The 27,006-nt window shown below is 38.8% G+C and overlaps 1 protein-coding gene across 5 annotated transcripts in view; it reads left to right on the forward strand.

The window, feature by feature from the left end:
- tpst1 (tyrosylprotein sulfotransferase 1) overlaps positions 1 to 27,006 on the forward strand; it is a 47,654-nt gene that overhangs the window by 15,265 nt on the left and 5,383 nt on the right. For all 5 annotated transcript variants that reach the window (XM_047820603.1, XM_027175217.2, XM_027175218.2 and 2 more), the window contains exon 3: positions 15,043 to 15,241. In XM_047820603.1, the coding sequence (XP_047676559.1) occupies positions 15,043 to 15,241 (199 nt within the window). The remainder of the gene's footprint in view (positions 1 to 15,042; positions 15,242 to 27,006) is intronic.

Genomic DNA, 27,006 nt, shown 5'->3' on the forward strand with positions numbered 1-27,006 from the left:
GATGTATGTGGCTTGAACAACCACATTTATTTACACCTGTCCAGTTTCATCTGAAATGCGTCCCAGACCACCTCCTGAAGTGGTTTGAACGATCGGATTTATATCCGTCTCGAAACCGTTTCGGAGGGCATTTACACCTGGTCTTTTTACCATCAGATAGCTATCTGATCACAGAAAACACATGAAGTGACCAGGTGTAAAAAACCCCAGAGATAGTGAAATGACTGTGGGCCTCACAACTGACCACCTCTGATTTGCTTTAGAATTATTTCACAAAAATATAATAATGGCACTATTTCAATAAGTAGTGTGTAAAATTTCAGGTTTGTCTACACGGTACTCTCTGAAATCTAGTTTTTAGATGCTCGGTTACACTCAAGACTGTGACAAATTGAATTATGCCGGGAAAAAGAAAAATGTACAAAATATAGAATGTACAGTATACTAGATTTCAGTAATCTAAACATTACGTTTAAGTCTGATCTTATATCGTATATTTTACGGTGCACTCTTATTATTTCTTTTTCTTCTTTAGATAAAATCCTTTCAGAGTGTTCTGTTTAAATGTTTTCTTTGCTGCCTGAGAGCTGCAAAACTAAATATTGTTGTATGATATACAATGAAAACAAAGTATTTTACCTTACCTTACTGTACCTTAGACTTTTCACCAGTCGTTATTATACATTTTACGTATAAAATGTTTTTTGGTATGCAAGTTGAAGACATCTTATAGTAGACAATTCCATGCATTTATCATGTGTAGGTCTTATGAGTAATACTGATAGGTCTCCTATGTACTATACCTATTTACAGGGAATATTGATATTACATAATTCCAGAAATTATGAAGCCAATCTGAGAAGGTCAGTCGGAAACATGTATTAAAACATCTGGTGATTTGAGGGGTGATTTACCTATAAGCAGCAATAAGGGTAATGAATTGGGCTTGTGTCATTATAGGTGCAATCAGAAAAATAGTGATCAGGTTTAGTGATTAAGATCTCCGTCTTGTTGCAGTGTGATGTTTGCAGTGGCTTAGCGTTTAACTATGAATCTCCTAGAAACCCCAGAGCAGATTATTTTGCTTGTAAATAGAAACATAGCTTTCCTGAATCACTTTAGAAGTATTAAAGTAACACCTATGTATAAGATAGTGTTTTGTACATGGTGTAGTTTTTCTAAGCAGGTTGCGATCAGCTAGCAAGCTTCACTCATTGTTCTGTGTTTATTTCGCTAACATGCAGACAAAAAGATCATTTGGTTATACCATCTATCCAGCCTCCATTACCTCCAGATTATTGTCAGTCTGCCATAGTTGTATTTACATAATTTGCTTCAGGACACAAGCAGGCATGACCAAGTCCCAAAGGTCAAACAAGGGAAAGTTTCCTGTTTCCTGGCAGTCCAGATGATAACGGCAGCCCAGAGCAGATCTAAACCCACAAACTCCTGCTTTAAATCCATGCAAGTGTATAGGCTAATTTTGGGGTTTTTTAGTGAGTCCAAACGAATTTGATTCTTCTGAGTCAAACTCTTATTACATTTACAGTACATTTACAGCATTTAGCGGACACCCTTTTCCAGAGCTTTTATACAACTGAGCAACTGAGGGTTAAGGTCCTTGCTCAGGGGCCCAGCAGTGGCAGCCTGGTGGACATGGGAATCGAACTCACAACCTTCCAACTGGTAGTCCAGGCACCTTAACCACTAGGCTACCACGTCCCCTCATGTTACATTGCAGCACTTTACTCCCTCTTGATCCTCTGTAGACAATCGGCTTCTGGCAGAAAGGAATAGAAAATGTCTTTTTGTTAAAAAGCATGCAGGCAGACAAGGCTATGCGGTTCGCTCTCAGGTTTTCTCTCAGGCTGCTGCTCAAGAATTCAGTTGTTGTTTGTTTTTTCCTGAGGCTCTTTTCTCTGCCTTTCATCTCGTTGTCAGGCAATTTAGCAGTAGGACTAAAGTAACTGCTCGGTGAAACACGTTCTAAAATTGACCTTGCTTGTGTTTATCTCATATACTGTGAATTTAATTTCTCACTTTACTTTTTAGTGGCTTGCTTGATACATCTGAAACGGACGCTGGAGCAAGCCTCGTTCCAGCAGAGTGCATTAAACCTTCCACAGCGGCACGCCGATGACCCGCGTTCTAGTTATCTGTGTTCGTTCTCTGAGCTCTAGAAGCTGGCAGGAAATAACACTGAGGCTGAGAACCGTTAGTCTTACTGTTTGTCTTTTGTATCAAGGCCAGTAGCAGATCCCAAGGCTTGTGTTCTTGGAAGTTCTTGTGTTTTTGTATAATGATGTTACTTTTTAGAAGTCACATTATGGTGGATTAGATTGCACCGAAACTACCGAAACTGAGGCACGATTGAACTTCGTTTGCATTAATTTGATGTAAGTTGACAAGGAAGGTTGTGTGATTGTCTTTCACCACATTAAACATGAGCAGCTGAGAATTGTAACGAGGAGCAGTATACATGCTTTCTTCCTTTCTTTCCCCCTCCAGAATATTTGGGTGATGTAGTATGGTCTAGCTCTAGTTCTCCAGATCAATGTTGTATACTTTTAATGAGAACTTTACTCCTTGAGTTTCATGTTTCAGGCTGGGTAAACAGTGACATGGCTGCAGTGTTGAAACTTCCTCTAGAGGAAATTGCAATAGGACACCGTAAGCGAGTAGTTCACACGACTCATCATCGCTTGGCTAAGACTTTCCCCATTATCTTAATTACTACATTACTACTTTATAATCGTTTTATCTAATAATGGTACAAAGGCTAGCTATGTTTACAAGCTATATTATGCAACCTAATTCTATGACGATAACACAAATCTTTCGTTTATTTATTTGCCTCAAGTCAGAACAGTGTAAACCGATTGAGACTGAAATGTTCAGAATCAGTCTGTTAAAAAAGAAACAAACAAAAAAAAACATAAAAAGGGAGAAACTTTATTAAAACTTACATTTATTTTAGTTTAGTTTCTCTTAAGCTTCAGTGATATGGAGAAATTAATGTGCAGCCAATATCTGGGATTTAATATTATTATTATTATTATTATTATTATTATTATTATTATTATTATTATTATTATTATTATTAATCTAAGCTTTCAGTGTTCAGGAGTACTGCAAGCTCTAAGAGGTGTTTAACAAGATAAGAAGGTTTATTGGTTATGAAGCATATATGTCTGTGTCTGTACATGCGTAGATTCTTGATTATTAGAACATTTTGAAAAATCGTGTTAAAACTTTTATTAAAATGAACCTAGTTTATCTCGAAAATCACCCAGGGATAGTTGCATATATATATATATATATATATATATATATAATATTTATATATATATATATATATATATAATATTTATATATATATACACACACATATATGTATATGTGTGTATATATATATATATATATATATATATGTGTGTGTGTGTGTATATATTGTTGTAAACTTTTTCCAGAGAAGACCAGGAGACTTGGATATCCTTGTGCAGTAGTCTTTATTGTAGATACACGATGAAACGAGTCTGCAAGTCAGAGCGTACTGGCACGGGTGCTGCAGTCATCAAGTCTGACTTACAGTTGTAATACATGGTAAATATACACATTTTAGGGGGCAGTCCAATCAGATAGCGACAAAACACTCGGGTGACAATCAAAACATGAAAGGATGTAACAGCCCCCACACCAGATCCTGGACTTTCACCCTTAATCCCATTAACATAACAGTCTTTCTCAGACCCCTTCATTAACATAGAAACAAGTTCACCTCTAATGCTTGGCATTCCTTCTTGACTCGGACCTTGAATCAAATGGCCACCTTAAACAACGGGACAAATGGCACAAAGAGACAAATGATAACCTGAGTTACCTTGCCCCTTTTCCTTTCATATTAATGAAATACAGGAACCACAAGTCTACTGTAAAGTTTGAATTTAACTAGCATTGTAACTTGATTGGGCTTCTATATTATCCACAGACATATGCTAGAACTAAAAGGAAATAAAACAATGACTTAAAAATTATTTTCCCACAATTCCCCCTTTGAGAGTTTTAATAACTCTCACAAAAGATTTAATTCAATACTAAAAAATAAATTAAAGTCACGCTCAGTTTTCTATTTACAAAAAATATATATCTGGCATGAGTGCTTTAACATAGACATTCGTGCAACTCTAAGATGTAGGCAAAAGAAAACTTTTTAAGGGTAATAGTTATTTGTTGTTTCCTGGAGTCCGAAGCTTTTGCAGTGCACATTGTAGCTTGATATATGATTTCCCTTTTGTCATCAGGTAAATGAAGAATGTTGTCTGCCAGTCCTGAGCAGTGGTTCTGCAGATGTCTTCAAATGTCAGTACTTTGGTGCTTCTGTTGCCTTGGTTGTCGCAGTGCTTTTCAGTCCTTGTATCTGTAACACAAACATAAGAAGGCGAGCAAGAGAGAAGCAGGAGAGCAATATTTCCATACTACAGTTTATATTCAGAATCTATTGTAGGATCGTATAGTTTTTAGTTTTCAGAATCTCTGTGATCGTATAGTTTTTTTTTTGTTGTTGTTGTTGTTTACTTTCCCTAATCTGCAGTGTTATGACACCTAAGGACCAGTTAGGTAGGGATAAACTAATAAAAAGGGAATTCTATAAGGAAGTCTTCACCACCGGGTTGACCCCCGAGGCCTACTGCCTTCGGTTCCTCCCTGGGCTCCTTACTGGTCTGTGTGTCCTAGTCTATCCCTGCAGGTGATGAAACTACTTTACAGTATGAGACATGAGTCCAACTTTTTCCTTTACATAGTAGCATTCTGGCAACTTTCTTCACTACTTCTCCTGTAAAATACGTCCTGTTTGCTCTCTCTACTCGACCTGACTCTGTTGGCATACAACACAGCATTTAGCTGTCTCTGTGGCTATACCTCTACAAGCCGGATTCCAGGATTCCACCAGTGATTTGACAAAGGTTGAATCATTGCTGCTGCACTAATGTGACTTAAGTTAAGTAACTGCTGAGCCAAATATGGCAGAAGTGATTCTGTTCCCATATAATTTCCCCCTTTGGTCCAGCAGCCTGTTAAATCAACCATGGCTCCCTTATCTAACCATGTTTTATACATTGGAACATCTTTGTAGAGGTCTGTTAGAGAGTCTGGAGGCATAATGACACTGCTTGTTGTCATTCTAGTACCAACTTGCACTGTACCGTATGAACAGGCTTTTTTAGCAGCAACGTCTGCAAGAACTTTACCCTGAGATTCTGCAGTGTTAGGTTTGGAATCTGGGAGACGGTTAGAAGCTGCTACATCAGATACAGAGGTCATTGCATTTCCTGCTCTTCTATTCCCTCCAATGACCTGAGCTGAACCATCAACAAACAATTCAAAATCAGCATTATTTAGTGGACTCTCTGCAATAGCATTTGAAGATGAGTGTGTAAGCACAACACAATCATGAGTCATTGCTTCATCCTCTAAAGGAACATCAGTCATTGCAGACATCACACAAGAGGATGGGTTAGTGACAGGGGCATGGTCCAAAACCAAGTTGAGAGCTGTGAGAGTAGTTAACCAATTTCCCCAACAGGAGGAGGTGATTTTAGCTTGATTCTCTGATGTGGATACTGAATTTGGGCACCTGACTTTTATTGTTTGGTCTAAAACTGCATTTGTACAGGCCTGAACAAGCTGTCCTATGGTTTCACTAGAAAGAGGATGGACTACCTCTGGGTTATAAGCAGGCTGGGTGGGTGAGGGGTTATGTAAATTTCTTCTGTTATCTTGCTGCTTTTTCCTACAATCTTTTACCCAGTGCCCTGATTTTCCACAATAGTTACATGTTCCCTCTCTCTTAGGGAATCCGGGTTCTTGCCTAGTCTCTGTATAGGAATTATTCAGCGATTCTGCGGCTGTTCTGACTTTTATCTTAACATCAGAATCCCTTTCCCAGATCGCTAACCTGTCCCAGTTGCTTTTCAGTGTTTGAATAGACCAAGTAAGGTCTAAGAAAGGAAGAGCATTCCTGTACTCTGATGAAAGGCCATCAAACCATGCCCTGACTAATGGTCCCTTATCATCTAACACATCATCTGGACTGTTGGCTATTCCACTGTATGCAACTGCAGATTGACAAAATCTTTCAGTGTATTCACTTACAGTTTCTTCCTTTTTCTGCACACAGCTAGTGACTCTGGCCCAGTCAATCTTTGGCCCAATAATATCCTTCAGTATCCTAAGGACTCCTTCTCGAAACTCATCTTTGCTGGCACGTTTAAAATCAGAAGTATACACCGTACTTTCAAAACACTTAAATTCTGATTCTGTTAACACCTGAGACATGAGTTGAGTGACTTCCACTAGAGACATGTCATAGAGACGCAGTTTTTTTGCTAATGCTCTCCTAAATTCAAAAAAATTTGAATGTGCTGATGGCAAACTTTGAGAAAGTCTCTCTATTGCTTCAGGCCCTAAAGCTTTAATGACAGTTTGCACTTGTAATACTGGAGCTGGGCAAGGAGAATTTTCTGCCTCTTCTATTCTACTTTGAACTCTTTTTCGAGCTCCACACACAAGGGCATTGACTGGCTGATCAGTAAGGTCACTAAAGGACACATTATCTCCCTCTTGGTTAGACAAGAAATGCAAGTCAGGATATACATTAGTGATGGAAGATACTCGTTCACGTAATTCTTTGTTTTGCTCTTCTAGCTCTGCAATACGTTGGGCATGCTCTTGTGCTGAGGTAACACAAAATTCCATGTGGCAACAGATAATTCCTTTGACATTTTTCTTTCTGATACAAGCACCTAGCACCTTTTTGCACTCTTCAATAGACCATACTTTGCCTGGATGAATGCCATATTTCTTTGTCAAATTCTGTTTGACTGAGTCTGTTACTATAACATTCATTTGCTCATCTAACAGTGATTTGAACTCTCCACTAGTCCACAAAGGGGTAGCTAATCCACCTTTTTCAGTAGTGGGGATCAGTCTTGCATTCTTTTGAAACATTTTGATTGCTAGGGATTTCTCTTTTTAGACAATCTACTGTTAGTTTCTCTAAAGTAGGGAATAACCCATAACTGTTTCTGATTTCTAGATGATAACACACAATTCTTCCCTGATGTACAGGGGATAAACCAAAACTCTTCCCCAATAAACAGAGGGTAAATCAAATTTCTTCCCTGATAAACAGAGGATACACCAAAGTTCTTCCCTGATCAACAGAGGATAAACCAAAATTTTTTTCTGATCAACAGAGGATAAACCACAAAATCTTCCCTGGTAAACAGAGGATAAACCAAAATTCTTCTCTGATCAACAGAGGATAAGCCAAAAAATTCTTCCCTGCCTAAACAGAGGATAACCCAAAATTCGTCCCTGCCTAAACAGAGGATAAACCAAAATTCTTCCCTGATCAACAGAGGATAAACCAAAATTCTTCCCTGATCAACAGAGGATAAGCCAAAAAATTCTTCCCTGCCTAAACAGAGGATAAACCAAAATTGTAGTTAAACTAAACCCTGCAGCTGTTTGTTAACTCTTCCCTGACAAAGCAGAGGATAACCACATGTATACTGGTCTGTAGGTTCTTTGGATAGAGTGACACTCACCAAACCAAAGTTGAGTTGGAAAAAATCTGAAGATTCTGGAGCTTGAAGTTTTGAAGAAGTTTAGTGAGATGAGAAGCTCTATCCGGGTCACGGCACCATCTGTTGTAAACTTTTTCCAGAGAAGACCAGGAGACTTGGATATCCTTGTGCAGTAGTCTTTATTGTAGATACACGATGAAACGAGTCTGCAAGTCAGAGCGTACTGGCACGGGTGCTGCAGTCATCAAGTCTGACTTACAGTTGTAATACATGGTAAATATACACATTTTAGGGGGCAGTCCAATCAGATAGCGACAAAACACTCGGGTGACAATCAAAACATGAAAGGATGTAACAGCCCCCACACCAGATCCTGGACTTTCACCCTTAATCCCATTAACATAACAGTCTTTCTCAGACCCCTTCATTAACATAGAAACAAGTTCACCTCTAATGCTTGGCATTCCTTCTTGACTCGGACCTTGAATCAAATGGCCACCTTAAACAACGGGACAAATGGCACAAAGAGACAAATGATAACCTGAGTTACCTTGCCCCTTTTCCTTTCATATTAATGAAATACAGGAACCACAAGTCTACTGTAAAGTTTGAATTTAACTAGCATTGTAACTTGATTGGGCTTCTATATTATCCACAGACATATGCTAGAACTAAAAGGAAATAAAACAATGACTTAAAAATTATTTTCCCACAATATATATATATATATATATATATATATATATATATATATATATATATATATATATATATATGTATATATATATATATATGTATATATATGTATATGTATATATATATACACACATACATACATACACACACATATATGTATATAAAGTGAATAAATAGAGATTTGGGTGAAGTTTATATATTGTGTAATGCAAGCTTGGAGTGAACTTGAAAGAAATGAAAACCATTTCCTCTTTTGATTAATTGCATCTGAAAGCCCATGCTTCTCTCGATATATTTCTGCCTTTTCCAGTTTACATACTTTACTTGGATGTTTACACTGGTTTGCTTTGTACTGTTCCAGTTGTTCATGTGAAGGCATCTAAATACTAATGTTTCATTGTTTGACTACAACCGGGTAGAGGTTCTGTGCTTGAATGCTTCAAAAACACTTAAACAGCTTTAAACTTGGTAAAATTAGCAAAGCCCTTCCAATTGCTATGGGTTTCTGCTTCTGAATGGAATCTTCGGTGGTCTACTAAAAGTCATAGTAGGTACTGCAAACACTGCTGGACTTGTTGATTCCAAGACGCTGCCTCAGCTCCACACTCTAAACTTGTCTTTTAGGTGTGTTAATATTAGGATATTGAGAAAAAGATAGGGTGGGTGGAGCTGAAAGGATGAAGAAGGCTGGCTGAGTTTTCCGGATGCCAGATGGTACCCCCCTAGTCCCCCACCAGTCCCCCCACCCCACCCTCCCATTGACCATATGCATGTTGTTCTTCAACACATTGATTCCGATCAAATATTAATAAAAAGGGACCTGATGGAGTGTCCCAAGCCACAAACTAGCACTGGGCACATCACATGACCAAACCGATGTCAATATCGCTCCTGAATAAGACCATGACGAGCGGTGTTCTATGAATACGCTTGTCAGTTATTGACAGGAGACGAGGAATAGCAGCGTTTGACGTAGAAGCTCTGCATTTAAATAAACAGCCTACGCTGCTATGAATTGTCACTCAAAAAAATATCCGCAAAAAGCAACGCTCTACCCCCTCCTTCCCCCCACTCCCCAAAATAAACCATAGATAACGAATCAACATGAATCATGTGTGATTGACAGTCATGTAGATGTTTTGACATATTATCTTACGCCCTCTGGAAGTTCTTCCCTTTCTTCCCACGTTAGTCATCGTTCTTCCCTTTCTTCCCACGTTAGTCATCTTCGACTTGATTTTTCAAAGCGTTCTAACACCGTGCCATCGCGTTCTGCGAAGGTAAATGGAGAATGTTTTAAGTTTAGTTATGTGAAATAAATTGATTGTAATACCATCTTTACAGATAATTACAGAGAACTTTTCATCCCAAAATGTGCATAAACTTTCAAAGAAAAAAAAAGCGTTGAGAGTGATGCAAGAGTAAAAATGTCAGCCTTATGGACAAGATTCTGTACGAATAAGCACTGTAGCTCTTTGGGCTTGGCAGGTCTGGAATAGTCAGACAGGCCAAAGCATGAGATCTAGAGATCTCAAGAGATCATCAAGAGATCTTCAGTACACGCTGCACCCAAGGTAGCCTTCCAGTTTTTATGAGGTATTTGGTAGAACATGTCTACTCAAGCCTCAATCATGCTACAGTCCTCCAGGGCAACTGGGGCACCATCCCTCATTTTTCAGAGGGGGCATTGATACGATTTTAGGTGGGGGAGGGGCCCCTACAGGGCTCTAATGGCTGTTGATGAACACAGAACCCCACCCAGACTCCCAGAGGGCACTTACAGAAAACCATCCATTAAATTTGGCACACAGCACCTGCCAGCAAAGTGCCCAGGTCTCTATCTACGGTGCACCACATAATCCAAGCCCAGAGTCACTAAAGCCAGGACATGACCATTAAGATCCATTACATGTTCATGTTTTTAAGGTGACTTGTGGCAGAGCTCTGGCCATTACTTAGTGTGATGCAGTTGGGATTTCTCTTATCTGACTTTAGGAAAACATCACCCTGCAAGAAAGCACTAGAGCTCATCATGAATAATTGACAAATAGGCAGAAGCCATTAAGCAGAGCTCAATGAAGAAGAACTTTGAATGTTTTTTTTTTTAAACTTGTTTGTAGAGATGAGCAGGAACAGTGTTTTTTAGGTTTTATTTATAGTCTGGAAAAGGATATTTCGGGATGTTGTACAGTAGTATCCTGTTTGCTTTGCTCAGGAATCTGCTTGGTGCTTTGACATGCCCTGAACAATTGAGTCTTGCTCCTGCTCTAACACACCTGACCGATTTTGAGTGTTTTTGTTTATTCTCCTTATCGCCTTATCGATCTCTGTGTTAAGAGGTCTTATGACTCTTGTTGGAGAAATGGACATCTGTAGCTCTGTTAAATTATTCCTCTTTCTTTACCAGCACTGTTCTCAGACACGTTGGGGATTTGTGATTTCTAAAAGCACTCCTGTACAACACGGGCTCTGGGTAGGGAGGAAGAAGATTGATCCGGCCTACTTTGGTCAGCCCATGGGAATGTGAATGAACAAAACTCAAGTGCTGTATGCTTCAGTTCTGCTGATCCATAAGAACTAATTGTCAAAATACAAATACTGATATAGAGCATTCTGGTATTTCAATATCTTAAACATAAAACTTAGCATGGAGAATTTTGCTGCTAGCAGCACGTAACTATCATCAGCATAATGGACCTGATCGCTTAAACCCTTTTACTAGTACACTGGCATTCCATTCTCCTGTCAGTATAAACAAATTTATTATTATAATCGCCACAAATCTGATACCTTTCTAAGGGAGCGATAAGAAGCGGAGCGATAAGAAAGGGGGCGACGTTTGGCAACCTGCTGGACAAATATTTCACATCTCTCCAAAATAACTCAAGATTTTTTCATTCTTCTGTTATACTGTATACAACAGCTTCCATAAAATTAGAACATTTAAACCCAATAATCAGATTTTTATACATGTCATCTTGAAAATGTAATTTTTTTCTTGAAAAATTTTTAAAAAATTCAAAAACTTAAAAAAAAATTCTAAATTGAAGTGAACTTGAAAATCCAGTTTGTTTTCTGGTTTTTAGTTATTCCCATTTCACTCAGTATAGAATCCATCAGCTTTATATTAAGAAATTCAGTACTCAGTATGAAAACCCCAAACAGGTGGAAATTCAGTATTTTGGCCTCCAATTATAAGAGTTAATGCGATTTTTTTTAATGCAACGGTATCTGTCAAATGCCTTAAAGGTATCGTATCAGGATTGGTATTGACTTGAAACAAAATACTTTTTACTCTAACTCTGACTTGCTTTAATGCATACCTAATATTTACAGTTGTATTTAGTTGTTCCAGATGTTCTAATCTGCACTAATGTCTAATTTGCAGGTCTTTCATTAATCGGCTTTGAGGCAGCTTTTGAATTGCAAATGCTTACAGATGCCACCTCAAACGGACTCGTTATAGCTTTATATATTCCTACTAATTAGCATCGGTATATTGAAGCCATGCTGACTCTTCATTAGTTGGCCATGGCAACAAGAGATGACAAGATTTTTTTTTTTCCCCTAGAAAATGGCATGAGTCATCAGCCTGGATCGTCTTTACCTCTTTTCATCACACATGCGCTTGTTTGTTTGTTTGATTTATTTATTTATTTATTTCATTTCATTTCTAAGAGCATCACTTTAGAGTGAAACTTAGTGCCAGCTTCCATTAGTGGAAAATATCTTGAGCTTCAGTCTGTCTTAAAAAAAAAAAATAAAAGGAGGAAAGCAATTCCATCTGTCTTTAGACAGAAATAAGTCTATTAATCATGTAGTAAGTGCGGACGTGCAATTCAAACGTAGATGGATAATTGAAGTAAAGCACTGTATTGGCCAGGGAGTCCAACACGTAAAGCACCACTTGTTTCTAGTGTAAATGGACTTCCTAGTGTCAAGGGAGAAGGCTGGGGCTCTAACTCAGTATGGAGCTACTCAGTAAAGCTAAACGCTAGCGCCTTCACGTTCGAGGAAAACTGGTCAAATCGTGTGCGGATGCGAAACCAGAATTTTTCATAGTCTAAGCCATAGTCTACTGTGTTTGTGGAGGAGGAGGAGCAGACTGTCTGAGAGAAGAGCTGTACCTTCACACAGATTCTTAAATTTTAGCCGAGCAGCTCTGAGAGTGTAAAAGATGCCTAAGGAGACGTGACGAGGCATGAGGCAGCCAGTCACGCGTTCTCCTGGGCCGTACACTCATCCGTTCGTGCACTCGAACACACATAGCAGTGTGAGTCAGGCTAGAGGCGTCGCCCTAGTGGAAATAAAAGTATGGAAAAAAAATCTTTTAGGCCATGTCATATTAGAGCTTCGGTCCCGAAGGACATTTGGCACTTGGCATCCATGCAGCTCTCTGATGCTGGAAGTCAGGGCTTGCTGGAGCTTCCCAGTACCTGGATGGCAGATGGGGATTGACTGTTGTAATCTGTTTCCCATCTGTTTCTAGTTTCTAACAAAGGTGGCCTCAACTAGACTTTGCTCCAAAAACAGTGAAAGTGAGATGGGAGGGAGACGGCGTTAATGCATAGCGTTCTTCTTAAGCTCTTTTCCCATTCCATGTGGTTCAAAGCCAATGGAAAGTTCACTGGAAAATTTCTGTGAAAGAAACAAACGTACAGTATTTGTACCGTAGCAGCAGTTTTCTTGATGCTGAGAATTGCCTGCTTTGTTATTCTATTTTGGAGACCAATAGTTGAATTTTGGTTTGGATGCTGGTTCCCTGGTTTAAGTTTACACCAAGACTGTGGAGGAGCAGTTTAGATTTAACAAAGCACGGTTTGTTTGAAAAATTGGATAAAATGTAAAAGCTGTAATACAGAACTAGAAGCTCACCGTGGTACAGAACCCGAGGCTACCTGTAGGTTGTGGTCTGAATTCAGTTGCACTGGAACTGTGCCACAGTTCCCGTGAATGTGAACGCAACTCGTACTCGTATCTGCAGTCGTTCAGGAAGTAAAGTAACCTACAGTACTGTACGTGTGTGTTTTGGCTGATGACGACATCATTCGTTTCCACAACACACATGCATGAGTGTCAGGGGTAAGATGTGGGACACAGGAGGTGAGATTACTGCCTTACTGTCAAAAAAGCACTAAAATCACAGCAGAGGCATGTTGTGTTTTTCACGAGCGTCTGTGATGACGTAGCAGTTGAACACAAATGCACCATGAGAACCATCACACTCCAATTCGGACCACGACACGCGTGCCTCCAAAGATATATACGACAAAAAAAAAATATGATGCTTTCTGAAAAAAGTTTAGAAAACTAGTTGGATATACAGGAAATGCTTGAAATGATCACAAGACTTTTAGTAAAATATTTCATTTTAATAAATGTAATGTTTTTGGTGCATAATGACATTTGATTTAACTGCATGATGATTTTTTTTCAGATTTGGCTGTGACTTGAGTTGTTTTCATTTCTCATGGACAACAATACCTAAGACATAAGAAATAAAACAAAATTGTTGACCAACTGATGTGTGTGTGTGTGTGTGTGTGTGTGTGTGTGTGTGTGTGTGTGTGTGTGTGTGTGTGTGTGTGTGTGTGTGTGTGTGTGTGAGAGATTTGGGGGGGAGAATTACAACCAAAATGATCCATATGAGGTTCAGAACATACTGTAGGAAAAAGCCCAGACTGTTAGCAGTGCAAACTTTGGCCAACATGTGTTTCAGAACCTTTTTGTAATGCGTTCAGAGACACAGATGTGACCGGTTTACTGTTTATTTTTATTTTTTTCAACTCTAAAGATAATATAGACCAGATGACCATTTTTGATATGAATGATCATGAAGGAACATCTGTGATAAAACGATAATGTTTCTGTCGTACAGATGTGGAAAAAATTTTGCAGTAAAGTGCGGAATTATTTTTGAAATGACATTAAAAGCAGAAACATCCAGAGCTTTGTTGTGTACGATTCTGTGTTTTTTTTGCCAGAACTGTGAGACGCCACTCGGGCAGGCTTTCAATATTCTCTGGAGGAAAAACCCTGCATATGTTGTGTGAGCGTATCATCCTCGCTCTTAAGCCTGGATAAGGGTTTAATGTCCTCTCAGTGCTAAAAGTATGGAAATGAACTGAATGCCAGATCTTATGTTTTCTCTAATAAACATCGGCTCTGCCCAACTTACTGAATATTTCATTTCACACAGATCAATAATTTAGCATGGGTGTGACATAATGCATGATTCATTTTTAATCTGCTCATGAAATTGGTTTCAAAAAGATTTCGTGTTAAAGTGAGCCCCTCCGTAACCATAGTAACAGTGTTGTTTTGTTCGAGCGATCTGGATGCGTTAACATACGTGCAAAAACAACATGCCTACACACAATGTGGGGTTTGTTTTGCATTATAGAAATTACATCCATACCGTCAAGCTGCGTGTTGTTATTTCTTTATTTAAGCAATTTCACTGCAGCATGTGATTAGTGGCCTAGAACTGGGTGGTTAAGGAGAATTATTGGCACTCTGTCTTTAATACAGCCATTACTGCCATTGTCATTATCTTAATGAAATCCAAACGTTATGTAGCTGAAGAAACGTGATACGTGGCAATGGGGAAATGATCTCAGCATGCGAAATGTTCAATTGAACTGTTTTATATGCCGCTGTAAATGGAGGATGCATTTCGGGGTAATTAGGCAGCTAGCCGTATGGGGAATGATATGTTAGCGTTAGTGCTAATCTCGGAGCTTGATGTGTTTTACAGGGTGGAACGCTCGACGGATCAGGTGATCAAGCCAGTCAATGTGGAGGCATTGTCCAAGTGGGTGGGGAAAATGCCAGTGGACGTACTGAGGGACATGCCTGTCATCGCGCCGATGCTCGCCAGACTGGGCTACGACCCCCATGCTAACCCACCCAACTATGGTCGCCCTGACCCACATGTTCTGGACAACACTAGAAGGGTGAGCGCTAAGACACCACTGCACGTTCACGTTCAATTGTACTTTTTCACAAACACATTGCTAGTTTGCTAATCCTACAAATACACATATAGTATTTTGGAAAATATGAGAAGCCATAAACGCTACTGTAGCTCTCAGGTAGTCTGAACATCTGACGCCTTTGGCTGATCGTCTGATGCATATGGCACACAAAAAAAAATGGAAACACTTCAGGAGTTTTGAAATTGTCATCTGATTGGTTGGATTCTACAGGATTTTCAGGAAATGTGCGCGTCAAGTTTTTTTAACGGTCCACACGGAAAGTCTTGTGATGCTTTGCTTCCATCATGGACGAAGGAAGCGGTCATTTTTTACATCTGTGATAATGAGGGGTTTTTGAGGATCAGCTAAATGCAAAACTTTCCAATTGATCTTTAGTTCACAGTACAGACTTTTTTGTATATTGTATATTGATCTTTTTGGCCAACGCATATTAAAGTAACGCAGATCAGAAGGTTTTTCACCTAGTGTAGGAGTGGCAGTTACATTTCTGTATGCGAGCCATGTTAGGGAAATCAAATTATATGTTAAATCCTGGTGAATCTTTGAGATCATAAGCTAGAGACTTCTACTCTGTAGAATCTCGTGCTGTCTACTGAATTAGACTGAATTATACTAAACTCCACAAACTCCAATGGATACTCTTAACAGCAGACGTTTCTCTGAAAGCAAGTGCTTAAAATGTCATTTTTCTGGAAACAAGTCTTGTTTAATTCAAGTCATTGAGTCATTGAATCATTAAGTTAATGAATAAATCAGAGATTCTCAACTGGCCGTATTTTAAGTTCATTGCAAAAAATGATCTAAACAAGTGGAAACAACTTTATTAAGATTTAACTTTATTAATGATTAAACTTATTTCTAGTCATTTCTATACTACTTTCAAGCTTGAAATATTTTTCTCTTGGCAGATAATTTTTCAAATTCTTATATTTTCCCCCATTATTATTATTATTATTATTATTATTATTATTATTATTATTATTTCAAGAAAGAAGTGAAATAATCTGCAAATTAAAATTTTTATATCTAATATACTAATAAATAAAAAAAAGCTCGAGCTTTATCTTTTATTATTTATTTTTTATATACTTTTTTTTTCCGCTGTGGACTCAAAATTCTCGTGACCCCCATTTTCAAGAGCGTGAAGCTTGTCATCAGCGTAAAGCTTTGCAGAGCATTTATTTTTGTGCTCTCACTTAGTAAATAATTATTACTCACTTAGCCAGCTTTAAATATAATGTACAAATCTCTGTAAATATTTGAAACATGCATTACCATCGTTTAGCAAATAGAATTCATTAAGGAAGTGAAAGTTTCTACTCCTAGTCTAAAGGCTATTTTGATTAACATGACAGCACAAAGACACGCCACCGTCTGCCATCTGGTGTGAAATGGCATTAGAAGCGCTTTAATAAATATGAAATTATTCTATATATCAGATGCATTGGAAATAACACTTGGAAAATATCTCTTGAAGTGCAAGACCACATTTGTTGGCCGTCACCACTGACTTTAACCTCGTCCAGAGCTGTTTTAAAATATTAGGACATTTTGGGAGACGAGAAAATTCTCTCAAATTTCTTTCGGCATGTCGTCATATTTCAGAAAGAAATTCTCTCAAATATTCCTTTTGCTTTTTATAAAGTCGGCATGAAGAGGTGCAGTGTTTTGACAGCTTGTGAAAGGTTTCCAAGCTACAGCTGCTGTATTTTTATTGTTTTCCTTGTTATTGATCCTTAATAATTCTTGATGTCTTGTTGGATGTAAGCCCACTGGTGCTTTCAAGACCTAATAGTACACTCTGTTATGAAATGGGAAGAGACTGCTAGGCAATTGCAGTGTTAACGTTATTCTTCATTCGCCAAATTCCATTACGGACGAACGTGCTGATGGGTTGCTTGCAGATATGGATATGGAGTTCGGTGCGTAGTGTGTAAGAGGACACCACACTCGAGCGCATCTCATCTCAGCCATTCTTCCCAGGTTAAAGGTCAAAATCGGCTACTGTCGTTTGGACTAATTCTTTTTGGAGGATTCTTGAGGCTTGGTGGCAGGGCTGGATGACTAATAGCTGGTTGTAGGCGATGTGTGGGAGCAGGGTGTGGACCCACATGTGGTCACCGACACACAGAAAGCGGTGGTTATTTAATGTTTTAGCAACTTTAGGCATCTTGTTTGGAAGTGCTGCACTTAATGAAAAACAATCATGTGTTGTGGAGAACTGTGGGAGATTTGTATTATGCTTCCTAATATTCCAAAATGGCACCAGGGCAGCAAACTAGTACTGAAATTTAAAGGGCAGAGGCATCGTCTATGGAAAACGTCTGGCATGGTAAATGCTCTGGTTCAATTTCCTGCCTCTTTTTATTCATTCGGCTTCAAATGCAGCTAACTGTTTTTGAAGAGATCTGTCATTCACTTGAAAGGCTTAAAACAACTGGCAAGTTTTCCATTAGTTAGGAACTGGGAAAATAATAGAGACTCGTTTTTTTTTCTTCTTCTTTTTTTTTTTTAGCATCGGTGAGCTGCTGTAAAAGTACAGACTGTAGAATGCAAATCCTCTCCCATCCCCCACCCCCTCCGCTACATGTCCGACCCCACCCCCGCTCCAGCCGACCCTCCCAATGAGGTTACTGAGGTTAGGACAACTGCGTTCTGAGCCAGATTTACACAGCGTTTGTGTTATTTCATTAGGTGAAATATGTGCTGGTGTTCTGATAAAACTTTTTACATGTGTCCTGTGGTTGAAAGGAATCTTTGGCATTAGCTAAAACTTCATATCCTTTGTATTTTCAAGGTGATTAAGTCCAGAAGTTGAAGCTTATGTGTGTCTGTGTGTGTCGGTGTGTGTGTTGGTGTGAGTTTCTGTGTGTGTCTGTCTGTCTGTCTGTGTATAACTCTGTGTTTGTGTGTGTCTGTGTGTGTATAACTCTGTGTTTGTGTGTGTGTGTGTGCGTGTGTATAACTCTGTGTGTGTGTCTGTCTGTATATAACTGTGTGTGTGTGTATGTCTGTGTGTGTATAACTGTGTGTGTGTCTGTGTGTGTGTCTGTGTGTGTGTCTCTGTGTGTATAACTGTGTGTGTATAACTGTGTGTGTATAACTGTGTGTGTGTGTGTATGTGTCTGTTTGTGTGTCTGTTTGTGTGTATCTTTGTGTGTGTTTATCTCTGTGTTTCTGTGTGTCTCTGTTTCTGTGTGTGTGCATCTGTTTGTGTGTGTATGTGTGTGTGCTGTGTGCATACATGCGTGTGTGTGTTTGTATGTGTCTAGGTTCAGTGTCCTTTTTAAAAGCATGAATTCTCTTGTACAACAATAGATCCTGCCTTTCTTCCTGACTGTGAAGCATGTGCTCGAGATCGACCCTAAACATCTGCATTGAATTAATGTATTTCCCCCCTGATCCAGCACAGCTACATGACTCTTCTCCTCCTCTACATGCAGTACAACATACACACACACAAACACAGTAGTAAGGCTGTAGGATCTGCTCCCAAGGTGTGCGGTACAGCTCATTGCATTGAGTTACGTTAACACAGTAGGTTTTTTTAGATCCTGCATGAGCTGATCGTGTATGTTCAAAGCCCTGGATAAACTCGAGCTCAGTTCTTCATTCAGTACCAACAAGATTTTGGACCGTAACTGGATCGTGTTGTTATATGAATTGATCACGGTCACTCTACAGGATTCAGACTAGTAATTAGAAACTTGTTTAGTATCAGCAGTGAAATCCTATTTTTATAAGTAACTCGATATTTTAACCTGCACTATACTTAACCTTTTTTTTTCCCACTATATACAAACAGAATGGAAAATATCTACTAAGAAGAACACAGTTTAGTCTGATAAGAGAAGGAATGACACTACTGTACTTCACCCTGTCTGATGTGATTTATTATCACCCTTTTATACAGATCTGTAAAGAGGAACATCTCAGTTTGCAATATTAGCTTTGTGCTTGGATGTATCTTCACCTAAATCTTTTTTGGATAATATTTAGATGGATTACGAGAACGATTTCTAAAGCATGCGCCAAGAATAACACATTTTTCAACAATATGAGCCAAACACACATTTTTTTTATTGCTCCCTATGAAACAAGATGATACTTTTCAACCAGATGTTCTGTCCACAATGCTGAATATGAAACCAATAAACTCCTTAACTCTCCAAAGACCTAAATCGGGTTTCCACACAGTCGAGTCAACGCAACATCCAACTCCGACCAGAACAACAGTATATTTCACTTCAGACCTGAATTAGAAGGAAAGGCCATATTAATGCAGTTAACAGATTATACAGAACAGTTCTTTGAGACATGATGATGATAGGTAAAGGAAAGGAATTTTGTGTGAAAATGATGTAAAGTGTTCCACAACCTCATTGTCCTGCTAATAGCAAGCAATCTTTTTTCTTTTTTTTTCCCTTGCAGAATGTGACCTTAGTTAAACTTGCATAATCTTTAGTCATGGTTACTATATATGTGTTACTATATGGCAACAGTTCCTGCTTTAAAGGCAGGGTCTTCGATTTTTGAAAGCCAATGTCGACATTTGAAATCACCAAAACAAACACGTCCCTAACCCAAATGGGCCCCACCCATGTATCGATAGCTCCGCCCACACATACATACGTAACCAAGGTGACTAATAGAAAGAAATAGCTGTCTATCATAGCTGAAGGGAAGAACAATACGATTGCAGATAAACAAACAAGACTCACAAAAATGACACACAAGCATAATCATGCAAAAGACAGCGTATATTAGTTCTGTGAAACAAAGCAAAACCAACGTTACTCACCTATCGAGAAGGAAAAAAGCGCCTCGGCGTCTTAAGTAAAGTTGAAATTCCCGATTCAATAACTCCTGAGCTAAACGCTGTTACTACACAACACGGTTGTAGCTGCCTCTCTACATTACTACGATAGAAAAGAGGTGTTATTTGTGTAGAAACAGGGTTTAGCTCAGGAGTTATTGACTCGGGAAACTCCAATCTGTGAATATGCGCCAGCTTCCCGCTCCAGTTCTCTCCAGCGCTGGAAAGCTGATCCTATATTAACACGTCCTGCTTCTTGCCTTATTGTAAGTCTTTCTTCACTTTTTCTTTGTTTTTATCTTCCATGTCAATGTTAAAACCGCTTTCTGTTAATGTCACACATGCGCACTGAACACTCTCTCCGCCACATATTGACAAGCCACGCCCCTTTCTGCTCATTGGCTGCACGTTTGTTTTGATTTTTGTTTATTATTCAGCCCAACTCAGTTTTCTAAAGCATTTCTCAAAAATCGGAGACCCTGCCTTTAAGAACGAAACAAAGGTTTACATTTCTGCTTTTAAACCTTTTGGTAAAACAATGTAATGTCTGATGATGCAATTGGGTGATTGTTACGTAAAATGCGGGAAAAATCTCACTTTCTCTATCTCTCTCTTTCTCTCCCTCTCTCTCTCTCTCTCTCTCTCTATCTATCTATCTATCTATCTTATCTATCTATCTCACTCTCTCTATATATCTCGGTCTCTGTCTCTCTCTTTCTCTCTCACGCACATACACCCACACACACACACACACACACACACACACGTACACACACACACACACACACACACACACACACACACAGAGTACACAGGCTTAATTGATTCATCCTTTGTTATGTGCATGTACGCTGTGTTCCAGCGTTTTTGTCTTGTTCAATGACTTCCCACTGGGTTTCTCTACTGTATCTCGCAAATGGCCCTGCAAGAGGTTTCCATGGCAACAGGGCCTAACTGGAAGCCCATGGTGTGTTGGAAATTTAAGGTGTTGTTGCCTGGATGTTTTGACCTGTTAACAGAAACAGAAATTGCAATGCAAATGTCTTCTTATGCATTTCTAAGGAGGAGGAGGTGGCACTACACAGTTGTTTTGGTTAATAATATGGAGTCCCTTTAAAATATCCTTTGCTGTTGTATACACACTTTAAAACATTTGTGATAACATGATCTAGCCCACCGTTTTGGATTGAGTTCACTTCAGATTGACCGATTGCCTGGTCACAAATCTGTGCTCGTTAAGTGCTTATTTGGCTGCTCTTCTTCAGAGCTTCACTTATTGCCACGTATACCAATTTATCCGCCTCAGTAATGCGTCTTTTCAAATCAATGGGTCTAAGCACTTAAACTCTCAGGACTCTCAGTATTAAAACTATTCTTACTATTTTAGGTTAGGGTCAGAGATGGTTAAGGGCTCTAGATTCCAATAGTAGCAACTTTGTGATGCTGGGACTTGAACCCTGACCCTCTGATCAACAACCCAGAGCCACCACTGCCCTAAAACAAAGCCGAAACTAAACATTCTCACATGTTGAAATAATTTTGCAATGGTAGCTGTACTCATGTTCAGCGCACGTGAATCAAAGTGGGTTTCGGGTGAATGCATGTCCTGGTAACATCACATGATGTGTCTAGGCACCAATCTGGTGAAATCTGGGGTCGGATCACAGGGGCAGCTATGATACAGAGCCCCTGAAGCAGGAAGGGTTAAGGGAGGGTCCACCACTGCCCCCTTGGTGCATTAGGGACCTGTTGAACATTCTCTTTAAATCAAGGATCATGACTAATTAAAAAATGTATAATATCAGTAGGCATGTGGTTAAATTGTTTTATTTACATGATTTATTTTGGTTAACATCTTGAACACCTGATTTAACTCCTGTAACACCTGATTTAACTCCTTTTACAGGATACAGGATAAATAGATACAAAATATCCTAATTCTCCTTTTCATATGAAATACTCAGATGTTTCTCTAGTTATTATGTCACGCCCTGGCATTTGGTTCCAAATGTAACGGCTGGTCTTTAACTTAAGACAAAATGTCTTGAATATCTTTGTTCAGAACCAAGTCTGAATTGAAACATAAAGAACCCTAATATGTGGAAAAATGTACTTCATACATATGATTCATGTTTGCCACTGTGTTCTTTCCCGTAGCTAAGCCTGCACAATACCCCCGAGGCCATGATCGAATCAATTCCTTCTTATGAGCGAGCTTCAGATTCACAAAAAGTTGGAACCAGATGTGGCCATGCGCTGTTTAACATGAAAGCTCTGACTTTGACCACACGTCTTTACTCCATTTTTCTTTTCTCCGCTGAAGTCCAGAGACGTAAGGAGAGTGCGAGTTTGACAGAACAGAGTCATCTAGTGTATCCAGGAGAAAAGAAAACTCGCTGTCAATCTCCTGATCCTCGAGGTTTATCTACCGTGATTAGTTAGAAGAAGATAACAGAGTGTTGTTTAATGCAGGATGAGTAAGGAGAGAGTAATCCTAAGAGTACAAATCCATCATGGTGTGTGTTGAGATGATATTTCTCTGAATCTCTCACACATACACGTACAGAGAGAGAGAGTGGAAGTTTAGCTCAAAGTTTTTGTTGAGACTTTAGACTTTCGGCTGGCTCTGACCCGACCCGATCTGCCTGACTCATCCTAGCTGAACTGATAGATCATGACATCGTTAAACAACCCAAGGCATCAATTGTCATTCTTCCCTGCTGTAGACATGAAGAGCGCAGGATCTCGGCATGTTATAATCCCGTTTTCACTGACACACACTGAGTAAATGTGTTTTATAGGAGTTTTATAGGCCGACTAATGACTAATTGTAGGCCAGCTGATAAACACACGTATCAGCTAACAGTTTAAAATCATTCATAATGATTATTCATATTACAATAAGCAACATTTAAGGTTTGACACCATGGATGGTGTCATGTGCAGAACAAAAAATGTATGTTGGTGACCGGTGGCACTAAATCTGTCCAGCTGTCCATCTGTTAATCCATCTGTCTATCCATCCATTCATGTGTCCATCCATCCGTCCATCCCTTCAGCCATCCCTTCATCCTTCTGGCAATCCATCTATTAGTCCATCTTCAAAGCCACCCATGCGTTCAACCATCCATCCATCCATGCAATTAGTCCGTTTTACCATCCATCCATCCATCCATCTGTTCATCCATCCTTCTATACATTTATTCATCAATCGTTCTTGAACTGCTTTAACTTTCAAAGTGACTGTTCCTCAGTGGTGGAACGAACGTCCAACCTCAATCCGGACAGCAGAATCCATCACTATTTTTAAAACCAGATAAATACCCACTTCTTCTCTGAACACTTCTCCTGGCCTTGGTCCAAAAAAAAACTGGACTTAGTCTAGCTCTTACGTCTCTACTTTGTGTTCTTTGCTCCTCGATCACTCAGTTAAAAATCCTGTATGTAACACTATTTGTTTTGTCCATCACTTTGCTTGTATGTCTTCATTTGAAAGTCGCTTTGGATAAAAGCTTCTGCTAAACGAATAAATCTATTATAATGCTTTATCCTAATTCTCATGAGGACATTTTCCACATTTCAGGATTATGTTCTGTTTTCTGAAATTATACCTTATTTTAAAACATCATTCAATTCTGACCGATTCAGTTATAAGGTAGAATTGTACTGCAATTTGAGTCTTGAGGACCATTCTGCTCAAATATATAGAATATTTAACATTTATGTCACATATTGTTTCAGTAGTTATTAAATCTGACAGCTGTATAAATGTTATGTAATTAGCTCTGCATTTTTAAGACCAGTGCAGTTCTATGGGCAGTTTTCACGTTAGACCGCGCAGCTGAAAGCTCCAGCTTTATTTCTTCTACTGGATGAAAAAAATAAAAAAAATAAAAATAGCAGTGCTACTACTACTACTACTACTACTACTACTAATAATAATAATAATAATAATAATAATAACACCTTTTATTGATCTTGTTGCTGTTATTAACAATTATATCAATTATTAAAAAAAATATTATTTGATAATTCATTCTCCTGGTGATCCAGGGTCAGGACCCAGCAATCTTATTTCCGTGACCCGGGTTTGATTCCTGTGCAGGAAGTAAACAAATCCACTGAAGCATTAACACTAAGGGCCTTTTTACACTTGGTCACCTGGTTCATGTGTTTTCTCTGATCCGATAGCTATCTGATTTGTTAAAACTGTTACATTTACATTAGGCCACATAAATACGTCCCTGCGAATCGGATATCAATCCGATCCTTCTACTCCTGCCCAATATGTAAATATATTTGACCTCACTTCCGAGTTAATTGAAATGGAACATGCTTTTTTGTATACGCTTTTCAGAATGCAGTCAAAAAGAAGACGAAAAAACTTGTTACGACGGTTATGCTACAAAAAAACAGCATTTACTGTTTGCTGCATTTTCGCAGGCAGCAGCAGTGCATTTTAAGACCCAACGAGACACCTGGGTGAAAGATTACTTGCGAGTGATGGTATTCCGTTTGGGAGGAGTTTAGCGCTGACGTATGTAGCTTGAACAACCACATTCATTTACACCTGTCCAGTTTCATCTGAAATGCGTCCCAGACCACCTCCTGAAGTGGTTTGAACGATCGGATTTATATCCGTCTCGAAAAACTTTTCGGAGGGCATTTACACCTGGTCTTTTTACCATCGGATAGCTATCGGATCACAGAAAACGCATGACGTGACCAGATGTAAAAAGCCCCTAAGTGCCGGTCTCAAGCGGGAGGGTTGTGTGAGGAAAAACCTGTGCCAGATGAAATATGCAGACTAGTCTATCCGCTGTTGCGACCCTGAACAGGGAGCAGCCGAAAGAACAACATTATTATTTGATTATACAATAATTGTAATAATAACTAATAATACCAATAATTTGTTATTAATATTATTGCTATTAACAACAACCTCATCATGTAATTAGGTGCCTTATTATTTGTAGAGCTTTTTGCAAAGTTCAGTTGAGGTGTTAGAGCACCGTGAGAGATCGAGCAAACCAACAAACGAAACCGTACGCACTACAGGAAAGGCAGTACGAGAGAATAGCTTAAGTGTTGTGCATAGAGCTCGCTTATCAGGTTACTAAACAAGCTGCTGTGTTCTGCTGCGTGCGTCAGTGCCCCCGTGTTAGCTTTCTGCAACACTTTATATACTAAAATCATTTCAATGAAAGCGGAGTTTCCCAAAGAGGACGTTTATTTCTGACTTCTGTCCCTTCAGCTTGTTTTGAACGAAGCGTTTGATCTCGTATTTGCAATAATTCATTCTGAATTATTTGGCACGTTGTTGTCACTGTGATTAAAACGGTATGGCAGTGTGATGTGTCCTCACAGTTAAAGGCATAGATTAAGCTTTGCTTTGCTGTTCAGCTTCTACTTTCTGTCTCGATCTCGGCTCTCTCGGCGGTCGTAAGTGCACGGTTACGTTACAGTAATTATCATTTTGCGGTTTGTCTGGTATAATTCTTCCCTTCTACCCTTTATTTGTCTGTACACCATTCTCTCTATGTGAATGAATTAGCACGTCTTGAATCCTTTCCAAAGCCACAATCAATACCTATTAAGTGACTTTACAGCTTCTCTGATCTATGTTGAGAAATTTTATATCAAGATCGATACGTTCCTGGTCTGAGGATGATTATGATAAGTTTGTGTTTAACTCAGATGAGTGAGCTCAAACACCGGGGCTCAATTAGCAGGATGAGACGACACAGTCAGATAGATGATCGGGCGTATGCTTACGGTACAAGCCTGGAGGTTGGTGTAAAGGCCCTTGAGGAGGAAGCGGATGAAAGGTCTGATTTGAGGTTTAATTTAATTTCAACCCGGTGTGAGCACTGACTGGTGTGGCTGTAAATATGGTCCGACCGATGAAGCTTGTCACCCACCGCTCGGATTTATGCTCGGAGGCTTGCATAAAAAACCTCAATCGTGTCAGATCAGAGACCAGTGAGAACAGTGAGAAGGTGTTTAGATGCAGCAAAAACAAGAGAGTAAAAAGAAAGTAAAAATAAGAAAGTAAAAAGCCGTGTCTTTCATTTCGTTTTCACTAGATTTCACTTCATCTTAATAATAAGAATAATAAATAAGACAAGATAATATCCGAGAACGGAATTCCGGCATAAAGGTTGAGACCTAAGACTGAAGAAGCCTGATGATGAATCAATACTAAAAATACAGAGATCTTGACCTTGAGATCCACCTTTAAGAATCCAGCTGATTAACAGTAAAAACAGGTGATTAAGGTTAGTATTTAGACCTTTAGTTGTTTTTTAGACCCTTAATTGTTATTTTATATTTTGTTATTGTTATTGTATATTGTTTAATTGTGTGTTACTACATAACACATTCAACAGATACATTTCATTTCTTATTCGTTTTATTCTTTTTTTTTTTTTTTATGTAGTTTTTATTTTTATATGCATTTTAAGGAAGAGAAGGCCAGTAGGAACAGGTCTTCATTTCACTACAGGTTTACTGTACACTGTATATAAATGTGTACTTGATGACAAACAAATCTTGAATCTACTGATACAATTAGTAGAGCTCTCGTTTTTAGTTTACACAATCCTCTAGACATCAATTATTGAATAAAAATTCATATATATCTATATATAGTGTTTGTGTGTATATATATCTGTATATTGTGTGTGCTTATATATATATATATATATACCATGTGGAATGTGAATATGAAGTGAGCTCTGCATCACTGTGCTTGAGTGTGTGTGTGTATATATATATGTATAATGTGTGTGTATATATATATGTATAATGGGAGTGTGTGTGTGTGCGTGTGTGTATATATATATGTATAATGTGTGTGCTTGTGTGAGTGTGTGTGTGTGTATATGTATAATGTGAGTGTGTGTGT

This window comes from Tachysurus fulvidraco, chromosome 11 (genome assembly GCF_022655615.1).
Source record: "Tachysurus fulvidraco isolate hzauxx_2018 chromosome 11, HZAU_PFXX_2.0, whole genome shotgun sequence".
NCBI lineage: Eukaryota > Metazoa > Chordata > Actinopteri > Siluriformes > Bagridae > Tachysurus > Tachysurus fulvidraco.